The following is a 22,974-nucleotide window of genomic DNA, read 5'->3' as shown; positions in this document are numbered from 1 at the left end:
GGGCTTCATTAACTCTGGCCTGCGCTTCTCAGCCTTTCCGACTGCTCTCCTGTTTACCAGCTTTTTCTGCCTCTTTTGCTCTGCCTCCCTTTCTCTCGCTCCTTTTAACTGTGAAGGGGAATTGTAGCAGCTGGGAGCCAGAGCAGCAAAAATCTAGCTGTAGAGTATAGTACAATAGGCTATTATGTCCACAGTTTGAATGAGGTATTAGGCATTAGGCAATAAGCATTAGGCATAAGTCTTGAGATTAGGTATTATCCTAGTCTGGCTAGATCAGGTTAGCTGTAGTAGAGCCATCTGGGATTATGTGAGATAAATAGATTAATTCTTGTTTGGGTGAGGATGGAAATCTTGGAGTCATGATTATCCCAATGAAGTCACTAGGCAGCGAAGACAAAACCACTTCTTTACCCTATAAACTAGCCAGATGGCTAATGAAACTTACCTTATCAGGATTAAAACCCAGGCTGTAGCTATCATACTCTAGCGTGCCAATTACCACCGCACATACTAGGAAATGCTGCTGTAATAACTGACTATTTATCTCCATAATCCCTTTCCCGTGGAGGCACAGGTCAGCTGTTACATGTCAATATGAGGCTAGAGTGTAAAGTGATGAAAGCTCCGCAACTTTCCTGAAAATGACAGTGAATTTCTCCCATTAGTGTCTCTCACCCATTTGTGATCGACTGTTAACACAATTAAAAGTGAACGCTGACAGCTTTAGGCTAAATTTAGACTTTTCATTTTCGTTGTCTTAAGCATGCTGTTTCAACGCTCGATGTGACAGCGTCATGGTGATGGTTAATGTCTGACTTTGATGATCTAAACACCCCCTGCCAATAGTTGGCAGCTGTTTCTTAAGTGGTGTCCTTGTGGGTGCTTTTATTCCCACTATATATATCTATATTTATTTTACCTAGAGGGATCTGAGGGCTGTGCTGGCTCTGCTAGCCCAAGCCTTTGCCCAGTCCAGTCCACAGTCATGGCGTGCTCACAGGACTGACTGCTGAGAGCGTGCTGCTCTAATTGAATCCCCCACCTGTTACTGGCAGGTGCAGTAAATAGGCAGCAGGGGGCAGGATGGAGCATGGCATGGTAACCCGCATCCATGCTGGACAAGTTAATGGGCTTTAAGAGTTAGTGTGTGCGCATGAGTGTGCAGTGCAGTGAGTCTCCTGATGGTATGTTGGTGCATTCATTAGCCCATAAGTGTTTGTAGATGTGTCTCAGTGTGTATGTGGATGTCCGTGTGCTTGTGTGGGTGGGCATGCATGTTGAGAGAGAAAGAAAGAAGCACAAAGAGAGAAGAAGTGTGAAGAAGGATGCGAGCGTGTTCTGTGTGTGCAAACAAGAAGAGAGTGGAGTAAGAGAGAGTAAATAGGTTATTTCCTGTGAAATGAGAATTAGGAGTGAGTTAATTTGCTGAGGAGTGACAAATAGTGACAGAGAGAAGAGAAAAATAAGGAAAGAGAAGGGAGGGGCTCGCCTTGTGTTTCCGCTTCCTTTTAGACTATAAGGGGCGTAAGGTTTTGGGAGTAAAAACACAGTACAGCAACAACAAGCATACACAGACATGAAGCTTGAGGACACACACGCTCTCAGAAAAATGCATGCAGGTACACACTATCCAGACAGTTGAAGAGGCAGGTATCAAACTGAACCTTTATCAACCCAAACATTCACCCCAGAGAATACCCTTCACTGAGACCAAAAGAGGGCTACAGCAAGAGATAGCACCCACTGAAAGCAAAGTCTTTTCTATGGCGTGAAGCTGACACTGAGTGACAGGAAAGTTGATCAGGACGAGGTTGCAAAGGATACAGGCAGCAGATACTGTAGAAAACAGAGGGGCATACCCAGAACAAGCTGACTGAGGCTTGAGAGGTAAGGAAACAACAAGCCTGCACAGCTGAAACATTAACCGAGCCTGCTACCTACCCTCACCCTCCCTCTGCTCTGAATCAGGTCTCCTAGACACACTGTCTCTCCCTAACAGCCCTGAAACCAGCCGCTGTGTTTTGTATTCATGACCAGCTGCTTCACTCACTCACGTCTCTGTTCTTTGGCTCTAACAATGCAATGGCTTCTACATGTACAGTCAATCCTCGCAATCTTCTCCCTGTGCCACTGAAAAGAGTGTCTGCGCTGCCACGGTCACATGACCGTGCTTGTGTGTGGTGGGTCATTCCTAATGAGGGGATGCTGCCTGACTCATCGTCTCTATAGCAACCACTTTTCCTCCCTTTTGCCATTCACAGCCATTCTTTGTATTTTTCCTGTCACACAATGCAGTGGTTTCTCACTCATTCCCTCTCACTTCTCTAAGTCACATGTAGGGTTGTTTGTGTAAGTAATGGTTCTGTCCTCAGATGGTCTCCAACTCCACCCTCCACGGTGATACTGGGATACTGCTCAGCAGTCTAACACTGCTTCCTTTAACTGCTTCTTTTCCTTTATCAGCAAACAAACTGGGGGTAAGAAAAGACAGTAGTTTGGTCCTGTCATAAAGGAAATACTACAATGACGTGGGTTGTTGGGCTGCTCGACTGTCAGCAAAAAGGATGAGAAAAGAGACAGAGGGAATGATAGGAGGGGAGAGGCGGCTAATGCCGACACAGTCATAAAATTGCCTCATAATAGGTAGGTTGACAGTGTGGTGGACATTCATTGAACAGTGGCATCAACACCAAGAGATACAAGTCATCAACCCAAGAACCCAATCTGTCAATCAGCGGATGAATCAGTAAAGATTATTTGTGACAGACATGGGCAAAACACAACTTTGGAATATTACTTCAGCCACGCACAGAGAAAGGAAGAGATGGATAAAGTGGACATGGGTAGGAGGGCAGACAGGGGAAAGGGTTATGTATTTAAGTGTTAGTGGGAAGGAGAGCAGTAAATAAATAGAACCAGTTGGTTGAGGTGGAAGCAGGAGGAGGGGGGTTTTGATGCTTTCTATTCCACTGCAAGCAGCAGACTGAGCTAAAATGGCTGCTTGCGGTGAGAGAAAAATGTGACAATGATCTATGCTAATGAAAACCACAGACACAACAGACAAAGGAGTCCATAAACCAGGTAATGGTAACCTCTAAAGGAGTTAATTCCTCCAACATATGGATCCAGATACGGTGCCAGGCAGGGAAACGGCTGAGACAGATGTAAGTAGGGTTTCAGAGAGTGCTGAGAAGGGTGGGGACCTGAGAGCGGGGGGAGGGTACAGCCTCATGGAAACTGCTCTCTACCTGATGTGTGCCCTGCCAGGTCTATCTTTGCTTTTTAGTAGCTTCTGATTGTGGCTCCTGGCCATGCTGATTGGGGCTTTTTAAGAGAGCTTGCGGCAAGGCCCGGCTGCATCAGAGAAGCCATTACGAGAAGCCGAAGCCCTCCCTACGGGGGATACACCTCCCTCCACCATCTCCTCCCCTCTCCTTGAACACATAAGGAAGTGGATGGAAGGGATGGACTGATGTGGACATGTACTGGTGGAGGAGGGGAGAAGGGGAGGGCAAGACAAGTTTATTGTGCATGTGCAATAAAGAAAACAGAGAGGTGGCGGGGATAAAGTCTGCAAAGAGGTAGAGAGGGCAGAGAGAAGAGGAGGAAGAGCAGTGTAAGACAAGATAAAAGAGCCTGCAGCTGCCTGTGATGGTCAGATGTGATCTGAGAGATAAACCAAGCAGTGGGAAGAGAACAAGAGAAAGGAAGGGTGAGAAACACAATGGAGAAAATGTGTTATAAGTAAGGGGTAGTGAGAGAAGAGGAGTTAATGGAAACGTGATTAAATAAAAATGAGCAGAGAAAAATGGGAGAAGGACACTGAAGTACCTGGAAATGGGACACTGAGGCAATGATCTGACAGCAACTTTGCCAAGTTACTTTGTTATCTTAACAGATTTGTTTTGTTTGTTTGTTTTTTTTGCTTTAAGATTTCAACAACAGCAAACTTTGAATCTGTCCTGAGAAACTAAAAAAAAGAAGGCAAGAGATAAAGCATGGGAAAAAAAGAGCAGCTGAATAATGTGAAGAGAAAGAGGAGAACGTGTTTTTTTTCTCTCAGATCTGTAGGGACAGATACACTGAAATATCGAAATGAGTGAACAGCTACTTGCGAAATGCGAATATATGAGATTTGAATAATGAGACAGTTCTATTGTCAGGCGTGTGAGGCAACAGAGTGAATATGAAATATGGTTTCTAAAAAGGATGGGAAAAGAGGAAAATATGCCATCCATGAAATGACACAGATGCATGTTGTCTGTACATTTAGGCTGAGATGTGCTTCTTCATACAGGAAAGGAATGATGTTAAATTCTCGTTTATCTCTCTTAGATACGGGACTGACCTTCTGTGATGCTTCTTTTCGTTTGTGTGTGTGTGTGTTTGTCTGTGCATGTGTTTGTGTGTGCATGAGTGCAGGTCAGGCTGGTGTCATCAGAACCAAGGAGGAAATCTAGAAGGACTTTAGAGTTTTGGTTACAAGTCAAAGAGAGATAGAAAGAGAGGAGCAAAGGAGACGATTAGAGATCGAGAAAGAAAAGGGAGGGATATCAACATCAAACATGACCACTACACAAGGTGCTGGGTTAGGAGGGAATATGGGGGAGGAAGGGAGACAAGGGAGGAGGAGGAGGAGGGAGAAAGGGGCGAGCTGTGGTTGTTATGTTCATTGTGGTCTTTACCTTTTTGATCCACTTCTATTCAAGCATCGGAAAAAAGGAGAAAGAAGGAGACAGAAGGAGATAGAAAGATACAAGAGAAAGACAGTAAGAAGGAGAGAGAGAGAGAGAGAGAGAGGGGGGGAAAGTAAAGGGAATGAAAGAAAAAACAGGTGCAGGAAAAAAGAGAAAATTGAGATTAAATAAAGCGCTGTCCTTTCTCTCTCTCTCTTTTGTTTTTTTTTGTTTGTTTTTTTTAAAGCAAGTTATCTGTCTGTGTTATGGTTGGCTACTCAGAGAAAGGATGGCTCAAATGGAAAATGAGAAGGGGAAAATGGCCTGACCTGGGTTGAAATCCATTTCCATTTCATTTCAGATTTATCAATAATCCCCCAACAACACAATCCACCCCCAACCACAAACTCTCGACCCCACCTCCACCCATCTTATTGCTACACCGCTCCCTCTCTGCAGCCCTGCTTTCCCTCGTGCCCTCGTGCAGCTTCAGAAACCTGGCGGAGAGAGAAAGTGAGACGGGCGTCTTTGTGCAACAGTCGTCTTCTGCTGTGGAAATAAGCAAGGAGCAGAGAAGGCAGAGAAATAGATAGAGAAATGGGAGATGGTGAGGTGGTGATGAATATGCCTCTATCTGTGACCGGTTATCTTCGGAGAGATCGTTGAATCTCTGTCTGTCTTCCACTCTCTCCAAGCGCAGTTTGTGTTGACATTAGAGCGGTCCCTTGATCTACAGAAAGCGGTGCTTTTGGCTTTGCTCAATTTACAGAGTCAGGATGCCTGCTATAGAAGCCAGCAAAAACACTCAACCCATCGACCATCTAATCAATGGGGAGCTGCTGGCTTGCCTGGCCGAGACTGGCTCATCAAAGAAAAAAAGAACAAACAACAGGGGAAAGGGAGGGCTTGACAGAGTGTAACGCCTGAGAAACACAGAGAGGAACCGAGAGGCACAGTCGGGGGGGAGGGGAGGGAAAATAAAAAAGGGCAGACACAAAAGAGAGATGAGAGAAATATCTACAGCGGGCTCATCACACACAAATCAATAGATTGGTGTGTTGAGTCACACTGAGGCCTTAGCTGACACGGGCAGGTAAGGCGTGGTTCCCTCAATATCCATGACGCTGGTAGGAGTCTGCTTGTGTTGGGGTGTTGAGGGAGGTTCACGAGCAGCTGGAGACTATTGGAGAAGCAAGCAAAAATTTCAGCTCCGCCTTTCACATTACAGCACTCAGCTTCTCTCCATGTTTGCTGAGGCACCAGTGCCGTGAGAGTTGTTCTTCTAATGTCTCGAGAAAGACACGTGTTAAAAGCCACATGGCTGGTGGATCCCCGCTGTGAGCGTGATTGTCATGTATGTGTCGTGGAAAGTCCCCGGGGAGCGCTGTGAAATTGTCACGACACCTCACCGGGTTGTCCGTAAAGATAGGGGAAAAAAGCGATAGCAAGAGAGAGGGTAAAAGAGAGAGAAAGAGAGTTTTACAAAGACAAACAGAATAGAAAAGAAAAAAGAGTGATAGCAGCGGTTGCCTTAGCTGTGTGGGGGATGCACCTCGGCAGAGGCGGCATCAGCATCAGCAGCCACATGATCATTTATCATCATATGCCAAGATCAAACTGGACAAACAACCTCCACGAAGACCTGGGGAGTGGAAGCCACTTTCAGCCTAGAGGGGTAAACAAGGCAAAGAAACTAGTGCAAGTTTTGTGATGCTGGGGCAGGGACCAAAAAAAAGAAAAAAAAAAGGCACGTTACATGCCTGCCACCAACTGTGAGTGCAATCATTAGCTCCAAGGTTAGGGGAGGCTGACACTGGCCACAGAGCATCCAGAGCTTTCATCCTCTCTGTGAAACCGCTGCAGGGGGTAGATGAGGACACCAGAATTCAAATATACAGAGTTTTTCCACGTTCCAGGTTTCTACTGACTGCAGAAGCTCAGCTCTTCATGCAAGTGTGACACTGCAGTCCTTAAAAAGTTGTTGTGCTAAACACAATATTATAAATGCACCACTGTGTATGTTTTTCAGAACAGGAGGGAAATGATGCAGTGACATGTAGAGAGAAAACGAGAGAGAGAGTGAGTGAGAGTGAGAGAGGGGAATGAAACTTCTTCAATGCTGCAAAAAAAAAAAGACTAAAAACAAAGAAGATGGAAGACTTCTGTTGACACTGTTCTTCCATTCTTGGTTGTCCTGAAAAATAGACACAAAGAAACGACACACACAAGATCTTTACAGATTTCTAAGAACACACACACACACACACACACACACACACACACACACACACACACACACACACACACACACACGCGCCTACACACACGCACGCACGCACATAAACACAGAGAAAGGAGAAGGAAACTCATCAAACTGTCCTCACAGTGAGTTGGAGGTTAGTTTAAGGCCACCTTGGTTGTTTGTCTGATTCATTCAACGTTTCTCTTTCAGGGATCTTCTGAGAAATAAGCCACTGTCCTCTCCCCTTAATCACTCCGCTCAGCGCTCTCTACAACCCTATCAATTACTCCCACACTAATGAGTACAGCTAAAACACACGCTCTCAAATACGCACACATATTGCTGAAGCACTGCAGGAACACTTGGCCTCCTTCTAGCGTGTCCTCCTCTGCTTCTTCTTCCTCGGCCCCTTCCTATTGTCTCCTTCTCAAACTTCGCATTTTTCACAGTAAAGAGCCATCTCTTTCCATGGCCCGAGCAAAGCTTCCTGCTTCTCATTCACCAGACATGTATGAGCCACTCATCTAATGGTGTCCCTATACATATTAATAGAATTTCATTTTCAGCTACATCAAAGTGTTTCCCCTCCTCCCCTCAAAACTTGTCATATTACAATGCCATTATTCCTGCGACTGACAAACTCCTTCCGACAAGTCAACTATCATTTCCAGTGGCTTTGTGTCCAAAAAGTGATGTCTTGTAATGAATAGGCAGTGCTGAATACATTTGTGGGGAAGAATCAATTTTATAAAGTGAAACAGCGGCAGAGTACCAAAATATAAATGGAAAAACTGGAGGATATAAAATTAAGCTAAGAAACTCTCGACTGTAAAGCCTGTACAGCCACCTGCACTGTGCATATTAACCAGATATATAAAAGCTGAAGAAACAAAAGAGCCACAGGAGAAGGTCTGCTAGCTCTGGCATGGCTAGCATAGATAATCCCAATAGGGAGCATTAGGAATCAATAATGATGTAGCACAGTGTTCTGAAGAAAGAGCGGGAACAGGTAAGGGCTCCCTCGTGGGATAGATTTATTTTAACTCTGCGTACATCTATGTTAAAACTGCAGTGTAGGGGTTTAACTGCAGTAAACACATCCTGCAGTTGTATCCATGGATCTGTGATGTCTTAATGGGATCTAGCAGGCTACGGCAGGCTGTGCCAGTGTGAAATGAGAGTTCATTTGAGCCATTTTGTCGTCTTGTGTTCCGGATGGCAAAAACAATGCTACGTGGCAACGGCTGGGCGGCCTTGCAGGGCTTTTTGGCTCGATGAGATATGACTTGACTAGTTGGCGGTTTGTTGTATTTTGCCAAGGCAGTCCCACGCACAGCAACACACACACATACTTGTGCAAGACCCTTGTCTGAGCTCTGCCAGCTGAGGTGTGTGCGTATGTCAGCTCAGCACTGGCTGTCACCGTGCCGTTTCAGGTGACTGGAAACACAGCTCTCACACAGAGGACCCTGTCAAAAGCAAACATCGCTCGTAGCCATCAACATGGCTGCACACCATCTCAGCTGCCATGCCACACAGCCCTTACATATCATCTCTCAATTGTTCACCTTTTTGTCAAGACAACCAATGAAAACCATGTGTCAGGTTTAGATGATACCAGAGTGCCCAGCAATCCCAACCAGACATAAATGATGGGGCATTAGCAGAGCGATTAGCTGCAGCAAATTCAATTAATCTTGACAAATCTCTGCTGAGGCAGAACTGAAGAGAGCGACGCGCCCCCTCTCCTGGTAATTAAAAGTGGCCGAGTTGAGTGGCGTGTGGTGCGACGGTGACTAGGTTTTGGGATGAACAGTTCCAGCTCTGAGTCTGAATGTGTCAGGTCGTATTTAGTTTGTCAAATGAGCACAAATACATAGAGCAGCCTGCAGAGTTTGAGTAGCGTGCATCGCCTGTGTACGCACGCGTGTTTCTATTTTTGTGAGGGTGCGCAAGTTAAGTGCTTTTGCTTCTCCAGTGGAGGAGAGTGGCAGAGGACAGGGGTAATTGGCTCTTCTTTGTCACCTCAGACAAGCGAGACTTTATATCATAGGAGGATCAGCTTCCAATTTTCTAAGTCGTGCCATACTTCAGGCACAATCAAGAAAGTTTTTTTCCCCCCAAACACAAGGAGGAAAAATGCAAGTCAGCAGCTATTTAATCATCCCTTTGATTGCCTTGCAGTGAGAGAACAAGCTCCCTTGTGCAGTCAGGGGGAAAAAGACAAGGTTAGAATGCATGAGGAGAGGAAAGCAGGCACAACTAAGTAATGCTACCTTGACCCTCTGTGGACAATGCAGGAAACCGAGCAACAGCACAGGACTATTAAAGGACTAACAAGCAAAGTCATATCAGTGTGGAGGGAAAAAATATAGCCAACACAAATATCAACTGGAAGAGAGGGAAACCTAATGTAGAGGACACTTGAGAAGAACTCTTATTACCACTAGGAAGGCTATGAATAAAATCCACACCAGAAAATATCACCCAATGTAAGAAACCAACCTTCTCATATATGACTCTAGCCGCAACCTGAGTCAACACAGTCTCTCATAAGCTAAACTAAGTGCACATAGCACTGAGCAGAGGAAGGGTGAGGACTGAAAAGTGGCACCTGGAAAACCCTGGATGCTTTGCATATTTGTACCTGTAAAAATACAAATAAATAAATAACAGGGACAGCAAAAGAAAAATGATAGAGTGGAATGATAAGCTAGTGTGGCAAACTGGTGGTCAGAGAGTAAAAATAAAGGAAGAATAAGCGTAGCAGGACAAAGAATAAAGATTTAAGACCGTGGAGTGAAGATTGAAAGTCAAAGACAGAGAAGAAGGGCTAAAAAAAGAGGTGATGCTGACTGTGAGAAATAATAAAGCGAGTGTGAGTTGGAGTCCTCAGAGAGAAGTGATAAAGAGGAGGGTGAGGAAGAGGAAAAGAAAAGGAAGTTAGCAGCTTGGTGTAGTCTTGATCCTGTGGTTCACTTCAACTGCACCTGAGGAAAAAGTAGAGACAGTTATCCCACACCCTATCATGAGAAATAAATAGCTCCCCCACCCCAGTAATGTCCTCTTGTCCTCCACCCCTCTGACACAACACTCTCATACTTCCCCACCACCCTTTCCTGAACCCCAAATTCTGCGTCTGCCCAGTGGAGGGGAGCGCCACTGCTCCTCCCCTCCAGCCACGTGCACCTGCACAGTGAGGGGATCAATGCTGAGAGTAATAATACATGAGAGGGAGGAGGGGAGACTGAGCGGAGATTTTCACATGAGTGAGGATCAACACATCACCGTATAATCCTTGCTGTGTCTGCTCCTTTGGCGGTGTGAGTGTGCTCTTGTTTGTGTGTACATGCTTGCTCAGAATGGAAGATTCAAGAGAAGAGAGAAAAAAGCAACGGTGCCCCCTCCCCCCCTCCCTTTTTGCAAGTGTAAGGTAGACTTGTGTGTATGTGTGTGTGGGCATGTGTAGAGTCACACCTGCCACATAGTTTTGAGCAAAGCAGTGAGGAAGCCAGCCGTTACCATGGGGAAATTAAATTGTGTGGCGCTCCAGGTCATGTTGTCTAAAATAAGCCCTTTGCTGTTTGTGTTAACATTCCTATTGTGAGGTGTGGTATACACACAACACCCCCTGCCTTAAAGTCTCACTGTGCCCAATTTTAATTTTTATTGGAAATCAGAGGGACAGCAAAGGTGTTTGGCACCAGATAAAGGCAGTCGCCTGCCCCTGGGTTAATCAGTGCATGAGTGTGGGGCGGTGTGCGTTACACTGCTGTGATTGCCAATAAGGGCTGACCCCGTGTTTGCTGTGGGTGTGCGTAAAGTGCTTATCGGACCCTGTGTTTGTGGAGCACCTTCCCCCATGTGAAAATCCCTCTCAGCTACTGGTGCGTCAATCTGTCGATGAAGAAAAAAGGTTTAGTGCTCTGTGAGTGTGGGTGTGTATGTGCCTGTGCAGTGTATGAGAAAGAAGAGAGAGACAGAGAGAGCAGGTGAGGATGGCTGTCTGTCTTGTTTTGCTTTGACTGTGTTGAGAAAATCCAGAGAGAGCGAGTGAGCACGAGTGAGTATAAGAATGTCATCTTTTTTTTAGGGTTCGGGGTGGGGGGGTTGAAGAGGACTAGAGAGGCTCAGGTGAGGGTACAGGGAAGGATGGGAGGGGCGGTGAATGGGGTGAGGGAGGGCGGGGAGGTGGAAAGGTGTGACAGGGTCTCAGTACTCACTGTAGGGGACACACTCATACTGGATCTCCAAGTACTTGTAGGTCCCTGGGCAGGGGTCTGGGAACACGTCTGACCCCGCAACCACCACACACTGAGTACGATTATTACACCTGTGAGATGAGACAGCAGGGTAGGAAGCGAGAAAAGAGAGAGAAGGGAGGAAGCAAGTAATAAAAATAATGATGAGTGCCATTGTAAGAAAGACAGGGAGGAGGGGTTGTATTCCAAAAAAAAATAAAAAATATCTTCAGGCTCTGAAAGACAGAGGGAACGGTAGGGATGGGAGTAATTTCACACTAGACTAGATCATGTGACAGCTGCACCCGAAGGGAGGTGGAAACAGAGGGGGAGGGAGAATGTGGGGGGGGGGGGGGGGGGGGGGGGGGGAGAAGTGGGATGAAGGATACAGAGAAGCATGGAGGGAGGGAAGAGGCAGAGAGAGGGCGAGTGACGTAAGACCTCCTCTCCTGGGGGATTGTGAGTGGGAGCAATTAGAGGTGAGAGAACAGGGAAGGACGAGGGGGGCTAAGGCAGATACTCTACACCACACGCACAGGGAAAACATTCATATGCACATAATACCTACATCTAAACCGCATCGCTGCATGCCTTCTCACGGTTGCACACACCGAGAAACACATCCACACAGGAGAAACGATACACATCCACACGCACGTGCACTTAGTTATTCTCACCACATAATCCTTCTCTATCCAGCTTTGAGCATTTCCCCACTGCACACTCTTTCTCTCCATTCATATCTCAAATCTCTGCTGCACTCTCTCTATCATCCTATCATTTCTACAAGTCTTTCTTCTTCCTTTACCCCCTCAATTTTCTCCTCCACCCCCTACTACTTCCCTCCCTCCCTTGCTCAAGCTAGCACCCTGTGCCTCCATTACAAGCGTGATGGATAGCTGGAAGAGAGCTTCCATTGATCTGAGCTAAAAGGAAGCAGATGCTGAGCACAAACACAGAGAGCAGCTGTAGGAAGCGCTACAAATACTCCAGCAATAAACATATAGATTCTCATGCATACATGAAACTAAGCGCACTCACACACTCACGCGCACACACACACACACACACATACACAATTCCTTACAAATAAAAGTTTTGCCAAGACACAGCAGCGTTAGTCAAGTATGCTGACTTCAGTGTTTCCCAAAAGAAACGTTTGAATGCACAAGTTCAAGTGGCCCCCGGCAAATTGCCTGTTAGTTATTTTTAAGTGAAGAGAAGTAAATAAAATCCTGGAGCAAACACACATTAAACAACTAAACTTCCTTCAAATATTAATGCTTTTTCCCCCTTCTTTCATGTACTTAAAGTTGGAAGTTACTTTACTAACAATTCCACCAGTATAGTCTCAAACTTCATTATAATGTTAGCAAGAGCTGTCACTAAGAATAGTTAGTTGATAACAATTTCCTCCCAAATTGTGCCACCTGCTACAATTATTGTCATTTTGTATTCTTAATTAAATAAAAATGAAACATTAAATTACATTTAAGGAAAGCCTCAGTTTGACATTGGTTTTACTTAATGTTATTACAAAAAAGATCTACAATTTGCCACAAGGTGCCCAAATTGTGCATCTGAAGAGGAAAAGCAAGTAAATCTAGAGGAACTGTGTTGTGAAATAAAATCTTGTTTCCTCTGCCAATACCGGGCTCTTACTCTGCACAAACACACACACACACACACACACACAAGATCTAAACAGATCAATAGTCACCTCTGTGACATTATCTTGAAGGCGTCGGGCAGGTAGCACTGCACATTCTCCATCTGAAAGGGGTCTGCGTCACAGATTTTGTCATCGGTGCGGCCATAGTTAGCCGTCTCAATCATGATGACATCACTTCCAGGGCAACGCAGCTCGATCGGGTAGCCTTCACAAGCCAGCTCCCGGCGCATCAAACCGAAGGGCATCATTGACCGGCTCAGAGCTGGAGAGGAAAGAGAGAGAGGCAAAGTTATTGATAACTCATTGAACCTTAATATACACTTTTAGGAGGCACCTCGTTGTTCCGTGTAATTGTAAATCATATATACATGTTTGACAGGAGCAGGTGGTATGAAAGTGGTTCCTGCTGTCCTCATGTAAAACACAAACGAGCCATTATTGACTTGCCTTCATTGAATGGTAATTTTGCAGTGCTACTGATGCACAGCCTGGCCGACCACTTTCCACATATTGGCATGAAGGATTTGGAGACATACCAGCTTTTGCAATGAGATACTGCACCACTTGTGAAACAAACTGTGAGAGTTTCAAATGTTAACAAACTCCTACACACTGCCAGACAGCAGCTTATCATACTCATCCCAATGTACTTTCTCGCATCTTTTAGTGTATTCTACCTATCAGAAATGTTGGATTAGGTCTGAGCAAGAGAGGAAATAGAGGTGAAAGAAGTAAAAAAAAAAAAAAAGAGAGACAGAGAGCATCTGTATGCATTTTCAACTCTGGTGTGTACACCATTTCCACACCCACTGCTGGTAATCAGCTGTCTGAGAGGCATGTCAATGTACTGCTGCGGCTCTGTGTGGAGAAGGGTCAGCAGGGAAAGCGGGGTACTCAGGGTTAATCACTGAGCCAGGCTGAGAGGCATGAAAGAGGCCTGCAAAGAGGTGCTGAGAGAGACACTCATTGCCTCTCCAGCTCTCTCCATAACTGCATACCTTTCCAACTGCTTCTCCATTCAGCCTAAAAAAAAAAAAGGCTGCCAGCTTCCTTTACAGTGCAGGTGGAGGCAGGGGCACAGAGACTGAACAGAAGTAGACAGGAGTAGAGTGAGTGATCTGGAAGTGAAACTGAAGGACAGCCAACGCTCCTTTTGTGAGCCTCATGCCAGGCCCTGTGAGAGCTGCTATCCGTGGTACTGAACTGACTTTAAAACTTCTTTTGGGAAAATGGCATCCTTAGATTTGGAGCTGCTTCAGAGATAGCTAGGTGTGGAGCTGTCCGCTGTCCTGAAGGACCAGAAGGCTTTGACCGAGATCTCCTTTGCAGTGTCAGTAAGGAGGACATGATACATATTACCCAGATGGTGGGAATCCTGTGAAATCTACACAGAGTGGCGGTAGGTGTACTTTAACAGGGTGCAACTTCTTTATAAACCAAGGCTTTCACTATATAGCGCTTCCCCTTGCCAGACAGGCTCAGCAGCAGACAAGGGCACTGAGTCAGCCCCTCTCCCCCACTACTCTTATTGCTGAAACCCACAGAGCAGGGCTGTTTTCCTTTTCTGACACTGAGCTAGCAGTGCTTAAGTTTCAGCCACTGTCCATTCAGAAGGAGTGCCCATCTGGGTCAATGTCAATGTCAGTCATCCCAGACATGCTCTGCAGCACTGTGCTACATGATTCACTGCCATCAGACTTGCTCATATTTCTAAATGCCACCCATTTATGCAGCAGGGACTTCAGTTCAGTTGTGTAACTAACGCCATTAAGGCTGAATGACTAGCACAGACAGACTTCAAATCTTTTATGCCTCGCCAGAATACAGTGCCAGTGCCAAATCACAAAGGCCTAAATGCAAAAGCGCATACTAATTAAAGCACATGGAGATGCAAACAGCAGGCGAGGCCAGACAAACAAGTCCACACTCAAACGCACAAGACCCACAGAAGCAAATTAGCACATACGCAGACGCACTGTGCAGACGAGTATGCAAGATCACATTCAAGCACACATACACTTGCACACATCCATGCATACACACAGAGTTCTTGTGTCACAGTGGGGATACAATGCGTAGTGTCAGTGTGTGGCCTTGTCGTCTTAACTACCCTGTGGTGTGAATACGCAGCAGTGTACAGCTGGCCAGTGATTATAACCTTACAATGAGCCAAGAGGGAAGTAAAAGTGAAGCGGGCCACCAGGAGTGATCACACTTAGTCAGCTTACACTGTAGGTTGGCGCAAAGAATATTAGTCCCTACCAGAGGCAGCAGCTCACTCATTAACCACACTTTATATACCAAGCAAATTTAAATGGTAAATACAGCATTTCTGGCTTTTCAGTTCCATATACTGCCACTGAGCTGCGAAGATCTCCTTTAAGCTATTTCTTCAGCAGAGTTTCAAAAGAAGTGCATATATTTACAGTACTGTGTAAACATCTTGAGCCACTTGTCATTTCTTTATATTTTGCCTCTAAGAAGCCAGACTTTTTTCTAATTTTGTTAAAAGTGGTCTTGAGCACCAGGCTTTCTGATGGTATTTCAAACTTTTAATTTGGACACTGACTCTATTTTCTCAATTTCAGTCTAGTCCTTCACCCTTTTCAAAGAATTTAGTTTTGTTTGTTTGTAAAGGCACTTAATATTGCACTATGAATAATTTATAGGCATATAAAAGACAACTAACTAAAGAATGAACGTGTTGAGTCCACACAAAACAGACAACTTGGCTTATCTCCTGATTTAAAAAGATTTGACCACATTGGAAAAAAATGAATTGGCAGAACTAACTAACTGGGCTCTATCCACAGTTCACTAAGCCTTTATCAGGAAAGGTCTCAATAGACACCTGTCAAAAAGTAGTTGGTAAGGGAAAAAAACAGGGAAAAGAGGCGAGGTACGCCAAATAACACAAGAACTAGACTGAAAATCAGTGGAATGATCAGTATGTACAGGGAAGGTCAGGAGAGAGGTGCAACAGTGAGTGTCCACAACCTTCTGTAAAACACAATGAAGGCTAATGGAGGCTTTTGAGCTCTATTTCAGGCAGTAGTGTAGACACCACTGCCCGAAATGGAGTTGGGGTTTGGGGATCTTGTCAAAATTGACAAAATTATGAAAAGTACCATCAGATTTTGAATCACCATGCAACACCATCTGGAAAGCAACTGATTGGCAATGGCAACACATCTGGATAGAAAAACACACACATACAAACGTACAACAGAACACTATCAATTATGGACTGACCTCCCCAGAGCCCAGACCGCCACATTATTGAAGCAGGATGGCATCATCATGACAGAAAACAGAACAAAAGGCAGCAAACATCCCCAAAAAACCTTAGAATTTCTTTTAACTAGCCTCGAAAACTATTCCTGAACACTGCTTAAAGAAGATACAAGAAAGCTTGCCTAAGACAGTTCAGGCTGTATTGTAGCAAAAAGGTGAATAATAATGGCTCAAGACATTGGCACAGAACTTTTTGCACAAAGCTCAACAATGTACCTTTCATAAGCTTTATACAATTGTGAAACATTATGTGGGATGTCTCACTTAGATCTTACAGTTACACTTTATATAGTCAATGACTAGGCAAAAGTCTGCTGAATCACAATGATATGTACTTGATTATGAAACATTACCAAATTTATGCAGAGACTGTTGTATGGACCTAAATCCGTTGTCTTTTTTCCCAGGTATAACTTTCTCCGGCCCAGCTGTTACAGCATATATTTAGCCTTAATTGAGCACAGCCATTATGAGCCAGTAAATTTCAGTGTGGCAGCTAGATAACTATCCTATTTCTAGCACCCCTGCAAATCTCTGCTTGTGTCATTAATATATCATATTTCACACCGACATAATTCAGAGCAACGCAACCACTTTTTGACAAGTTGCAGTTCTAAGGTGGGTTTTAAAGTTTAGATATACAGAAGGATTCATCTTGCATCCATACAGAAATTTCTGAATGGTGTATTCACAACAAGCATGGATCTTAACTTGAGGGATGGATTCAGTGTCTATGTGTGTGTGAGAGGGTGTGTGTATGTGGTAGCGTGCCAGCCAGATGGCCTGAGGCCTAGCTGGAGATGTGGCTGGCTCTGAGCTGAGCTGAGATGAGATGAGCAGAGGATAAGCTTGGCCTGGCCATGGGCTATGATTGTCCTTCACTCTGCAGGAATCCATTAAGGTTTCAGGGTCTCTTTAGCCAGCACACACAGACACACACAATAACACACATGGGCATTTAGTCTTGTCTGTCAGACTCATAATAGCTGAATGGAGTGACTTTCTCTGCAGCAGCCATATGTATACTTGGATGTAATCCCTCGCAGTAAGACTATGACTTATCTCCTGTGGTGTATAAAACTGCATTAACAGCCACCGTGCTCAAGAAATGCTACCAATTGTTACACATACCAATAATGGGCCAATTCAGTAATTATATAAGCTGATTTTCATGGATGTGGCAGAGTGGAAGTGACAGAGGTCACACACACACAGCCACACAGCCAGAGCCCTGGTGTCACTCCAGGGCAGCTGGTGTGAAGGGCTGAAGCGGTTGGCTTCAAATAGAAGCTCCATACAAATTAAGAGCAACAGAGAGAACTGATTGGATTTGACTCATTATCCTCACACAGTAATTAAAGCCTGAGGGTGGATAGATGCTTGAACCATCAGACAAGAACATAATTTTGCACAAGTCAATCTAGACTTTGCATGCTCATATGCTCTCTACTCCTGTTAGTCTTTAAATCTATTCTTAATCTTACGTCTGTAGCTGCAGTGCACATAACAACTTTGCGCGCAAATCCGATATAACTGATGAGGAGCGATAAGAAAATCTTACCTGCAACCAGAGCCATGCCCAACACTTGAGAAAAGTTAAGAGAAAATGTTTGGTCTGTTATGTCAGTACTGACTAAAACAGGTGGCATTCAAAATGATTTTACATTTTCTGTACGAACAGACAAAGATTTGTCTTCATCAGCAGCGATGTGCTTTCAAACATAAAAGCATCTTCATTTCACCACCTCAGACAGTTTGACCTTGGGATCACCGAGGCTCTCACAGAAACTATAGTGTCTTTCTCTGTGAAAGTTTGGCCTTGGAGGTATCCAGCAAGTATGCGACTGAGTCACAACAGGAGATTATACTTGTGGAGCACTGTGGCTCGTGGTGTGTGCTTTTGGAAGAGTGTTTTTTTGTGATGATATGATCAGCCCTTTTAGCCTCTCTGTCTCCCAGTACTACTCATTAGCCTAGCACTGAAGCATAGAACTGGAAACATTTTGTCCAGTAGTGGGGAGGTTTCTTGTTATATAGGTCATTTTCCTATTTTTGCCCACATATACCAGTGGTATTATTAAAACACCCCTTACATCTACATATACCCTTAGCATTAGAGCTAACGCAAAGAGCTAACTCCCTCATAAGTTTTAGGTTAGTTCTTTAGTAAAGCTGGCGAGGAAGAACAAGTAATTTTACAGTCATTGGACAGAACTGAGAGGTCTCAGTGATGGGGATCCCTCTCCAGCTGATCCCAACCAATTTCTAGAGCTCCTTATCAGCTTAGTGCTGCATCTTAGCGACTCACTTAGCACTGCGAGTTAGCGTAATGACTCACTGGAGCATGGCCTGTCACCACAGACAGGCTGAGGCGATGTGGCCAGAACTGTCACATCCAGGCAGCCTTCAAGCTGAGGAGTTGTGACAAAGTGACATGCTGAGACAAACCTAAAGGCCTAACATGAGGGTGCGAGGGGTGGGGGCAGCCTGAGCTTGTGGGACAGTGCGTGTGCATGTGTGTGTGTGACTTTGGATGGGAGGGAGAAATGCTGGCCTCAAAGCTAGGATGCTATCTAATCTCTGACTCCTCCGCCTGTCTGCTGCAGGCAAAGGAGACAGAAGAGATGAGATGAGGAGTGACTGTATAGGGAGTCACCAGTCTTGCTATAAGGTCAGAACACAAAGCAGTGCCAAAATGACACACATCCACTGTGATGGAGCTGAGTCGCACAAGCACACAGGAGGAAGAAATGGAATGGCACAGCAAATGAGACAGGGTAACAATGGAAAAAGATAGAAACCTTCAAACAAAGTGCTGGCAGCAGATGAGCATAACGACTATTCTTTGTGGAGGCACAAGGTCAGTGACATAAAAGAAATGAGGCAGACAGATTCGTGGGAGAGGAGGCCTCCTATTGTTGGGATCTGCTCAATAAGACAGCTTCTCTCCTCAGCAGCCCCGTCCTCTAACAGAACTGAATTACAACATAGCCCATAACATTACATCATTCATAAGAGAATTAAATGTGCCCCTGTTGGAAACGGGATACTTACACTCTCACACAACACACACTCAGGCATTTGCAATTACGGACAAGCACATACACACAAACTCTCGCAGGCAAATGCACACAAGCTCTACCCATCATCCATCCTCAACCTCAAGAACTCTCTCTCGCTCTGTGCGTTGACAAACTTTGCTGTGGGGGGAACTAGCAGGCATTGCATAGATATTAAGACGGGTGGTTAAAAAAACCGCTGAGACACTGAACAACATACACACAAACTTGAGGAGGGAGGCGAGACGGGACGTGCTCATACTGTCAAACCACTTCATTGCTAGCCCTGGCGCCTAATTATGCAATAAAAGTGCCTCAACACGGGGAATCGGCATAGCCCAAAATAAAAATCAGCCTGCCTAAAAAGTAGGAGATTCACCGGGTGTAAAATATCCTCCATCTCCCCGGGGAAGGGAGCAGTGCTACAGGCCCACCACAACTCTATTCTGTTCTATGTTTCCAGCACATATCAGAGGAGGCAGGCCAGCAGACAGTGAGTCAGACCTAGATTCATATAAACACTGTGCTGGAGTAAAACTGCTGGTGCTGCAGGGAAACAGCCACAGGGATGAGGGAGGAATGGAGTAGAGACAGAGAAGCAGAGAGAGGAAAGCGGGGAAGTTGGCGAGGAAATGAAGAGCAGAAGCAAGTGATGAGAAAAAAGAAAGTCAAAGTGTGGAGGAGAGAGGGGAAGATGGAGTGAGTAGCTTGTGCGGAGTGCTGTCAGAAAAAAAGGTGTGTGCAAGTATGAGTCTGTGTGTGTGTGTGGATTTGAAAAAGTCGTAAGTCGCAACCGGAGACCTGTTAGGAAAGATGAGTGTCAAAGCCCGGCCCCGCTGCTGCATTAGACACTTAATTAACCTCCTTATACACTAAGCCAAAGGTCCGGACGCTTGGACAGTGTGTGCGCCTGAGTGTATTTTCACTCTGCATGTTTATGAGGTGATCGATCTGTTTGCGAGTATACTTATGTGGTTAACTACAGCACGGAGGATTTTGTGTGCTCCTCTACTTTCATGTTTTCATAGCTACAGCATGAATTAAAATATTCCTCCTACACTTACAGGCCATTGTATTCACTTGCACTGTAATGAGTAACACTGTGAGTTTCCTCCTCTCTCTGTGTTTTTCTTTTTCACCTCGCACCATCCCTCAATCCCTCATCTAATTTCATCGACCTGGAAACGATCTCATTTACCTTTACTTGTCCCCGACACACTCCCCTCATTCTCCCCACCTCTTAGCTTCACCTTCCTTCCCAGCCCTTTACCTCTAGTTTCTCATTTCAATTCCATTCTCCTCCTTTACTCCCTTTCACTGTATTGCCACCCTCTCTGCTGTGATCTAGCTCTCTCTTTCTTCACTTCTCTACTCTCTCTGCTCTTGGTTTCCAGCCGTAAGCTGCTGCTATTAACTATCACTCTGCATTCCACAGAACACGAGATAAGCAAATGCCCACATTCTTAATCACATAACATGCTTGATACATACACACCTTTGTACATGTTCACAAACCAGCCGTCTCACATACACACACATGCAGTGTGTGTATGTGAGCCTCAAAGTTACACACCACGGCCCGGAGAGAACAGAGGCAGCTATCACGCGACTGCACAAACAGGAACACAGTACTCAATCCTTGATGTAGAAGCTTGTTTGCAGTACACAAATCAATGTACACAAACTAACATGCCCTTGCATACACACGACTACAAGCAAACACAAACACACAAACACACAAACAAAATGGGCGCAAACACACATACACTAACATGAATGAATAAACAAAAAGGCACAACCCCGTATACAGTCACAAGCACATGAGAGCGGCGTGCGTCATCTTCAAAGTGAGGTTTGAAAGAACACGCCGCCACACCGCCCCGTCGGTCCCTCCCCCCCCCCCAACGCCCAATATATGTTCAAAGGCCATCCATTAACCTTTCACTCACACAGGCCTCTCTGTGATCTACTGCTCTCAGCCAAGGGCTTTGAAGAGCACAGTAACTCTCAGCACCAGGGAGCGAGCAAGGGAGGTGGCGAACGAGATATGACAGAAGGCAGAAAGAGGCGAAGAGAAACGAATAACAACGACAAGAGATGTGCGCTGCTAACGGACGGGAGGTAGAGGGTAAGGAAAGGAGGAAAATGTGGCTTGCAGGAGGCAGCGGGGTTAATCTCAATGATGGAAGCTCGATAGAAAGTGGGGTCGAGTGATGGGGAGAGCTGAGAGTTTAAAAAGGAGGAGAGCAGAAACGATGATGGGCGAACAGAATGGGAGGCCAGGAAAGAGATAGGAGGGAGTGTGTGGGGAAGTATATCACAGCACAAAAAGGGGGTATAATAGCTAAGGTTTTTTTTGGGGGGGGGGGGGGCCTGAGAGACTGGATGAAAATGAGAGAGAAGTGAGAAGAACTGACTGTTGCAAATAAGATGAGAAAGCAACAAAAGCTTGAAAACACACACACAAGGGGCACTGAGAGAGAATAGGGAGAAAAAAGGCTTTAGAGCAGCTCTTTATTGCAAAATCCAGATGATATGCAATATTCACAAGCCACTAGATTAGCAATTAGTGTCAGTAAAGGCTGTGGATTTCAGCTTTATGAAAGAGAAAAGCCACGCTAAAGCATACTCAAAGGTCATTTTCAGACAAAATGGGAGCATTTACTTGTCTCAGTGAACACACAACATGCAGTTTGGATGGCCTTGGTCTATAAAAATCCAAGCTATTAGAAATGAACTTGTCTCTATAGTTTATTATTTATGTCATTTAAGTCCAGCAATAGTCAACTGCCTCTGTGATCCTGCAACTAATATTTGTGTCAAAGGAGAATTGGTCAAAGTTAGTAACTGTACTCTTCTACTGAGCATCCTTCCCATGTGAACTCGGGGATGTGAAATACACAAGACTGATCGAGATTCATAACAACAAAGTTACCGTGTAGAATTAATTACAAATAATAAATCACTGCAAAGTACCAGGTGTTGCAAGCAGGAGCAATGTGAACCTGACAGGATACAACATGCCTGTCTCTAAGAAATTCTGTTTTTCCAATTACAGTGTGGTTGCTCATGTAATCAGTCACTGTCTGAATTATGTTCAGAGGCACCTTAAAAAAAATAACTACATTAAACTATGCTGAAGTTGCCAGGATAGTGGCTGAGGTAACACCGGAGACTAATTTTGAATTAAGTTCAAACAACAAATGTACTTGGCTGAATATATATATATATATATATATATATATATATATATATATATATATATATATATATATATATATATATATATATATATATATATATATATATATATATAAACAGTATTTGTAATTACCAAATCCATTTTTGCTTCTGTAATAGGTATTCCACTATTACACACCAGGTCTTTAATCAAAGTGATATTTTTAATGCTAAAATGTAATTATTGCTGTTATCCATGAATTTTCAAATTTACTGTTTTACAAAAAAGCAGAAAAAATGTGAAGCACATTATGATTTTTTGATTAAGATGCCATTTTTTATTTGCATTCCTGAGATGAAAATTTGTCTTAGTGACTGAATGTTACACTTACACAGATGTCCAATGTGTTATTTGCCAAATAAATAAATAAATAAATAGAAAGGTAAATATATAGGTTTTTGACAGATTTCTAAAACATGTTTTTTGTTTTTTGACAGGCTATTTAACAAGTGTGTTAAACACACACGCACACACACACACACACACACACACACACACACACACACACACACACACACACACACACACACACACACACACACACAGATA

At 44.5% G+C, this 22,974-nt stretch overlaps 1 protein-coding gene across 4 annotated transcripts in view; it reads right to left on the bottom strand.

Annotated features, from left to right (window-relative positions):
• Positions 1-22,974, bottom strand: part of adgrl1a (adhesion G protein-coupled receptor L1a) — a 155,968-nt gene that overhangs the window by 34,630 nt on the left and 98,364 nt on the right. For 3 of the 4 annotated variants that reach the window (XM_080904858.1, XM_080904859.1, XM_080904860.1), the window contains 2 exons: positions 12,880-13,093; positions 11,142-11,251 (listed from right to left, as the gene is read on the bottom strand). In XM_080904858.1, the coding sequence (XP_080760984.1) occupies positions 11,142-11,251; positions 12,880-13,093 (324 nt within the window). Of the gene's footprint in view, positions 1-4,685; positions 4,804-11,141; positions 11,252-12,879; positions 13,094-22,974 lie in introns of those variants that run through there. The other variant, XM_080904861.1, reaches the window with a different exon arrangement.

This window comes from Rhamphochromis sp. 'chilingali', assembly GCF_963969265.1.
Source record: "Rhamphochromis sp. 'chilingali' genome assembly, chromosome: 15".
NCBI lineage: Eukaryota > Metazoa > Chordata > Actinopteri > Cichliformes > Cichlidae > Rhamphochromis > Rhamphochromis sp. 'chilingali'.
Note: the sequence above shows the minus strand (reverse complement) of the source record. Positions and strands in the feature narration are given on the sequence as shown.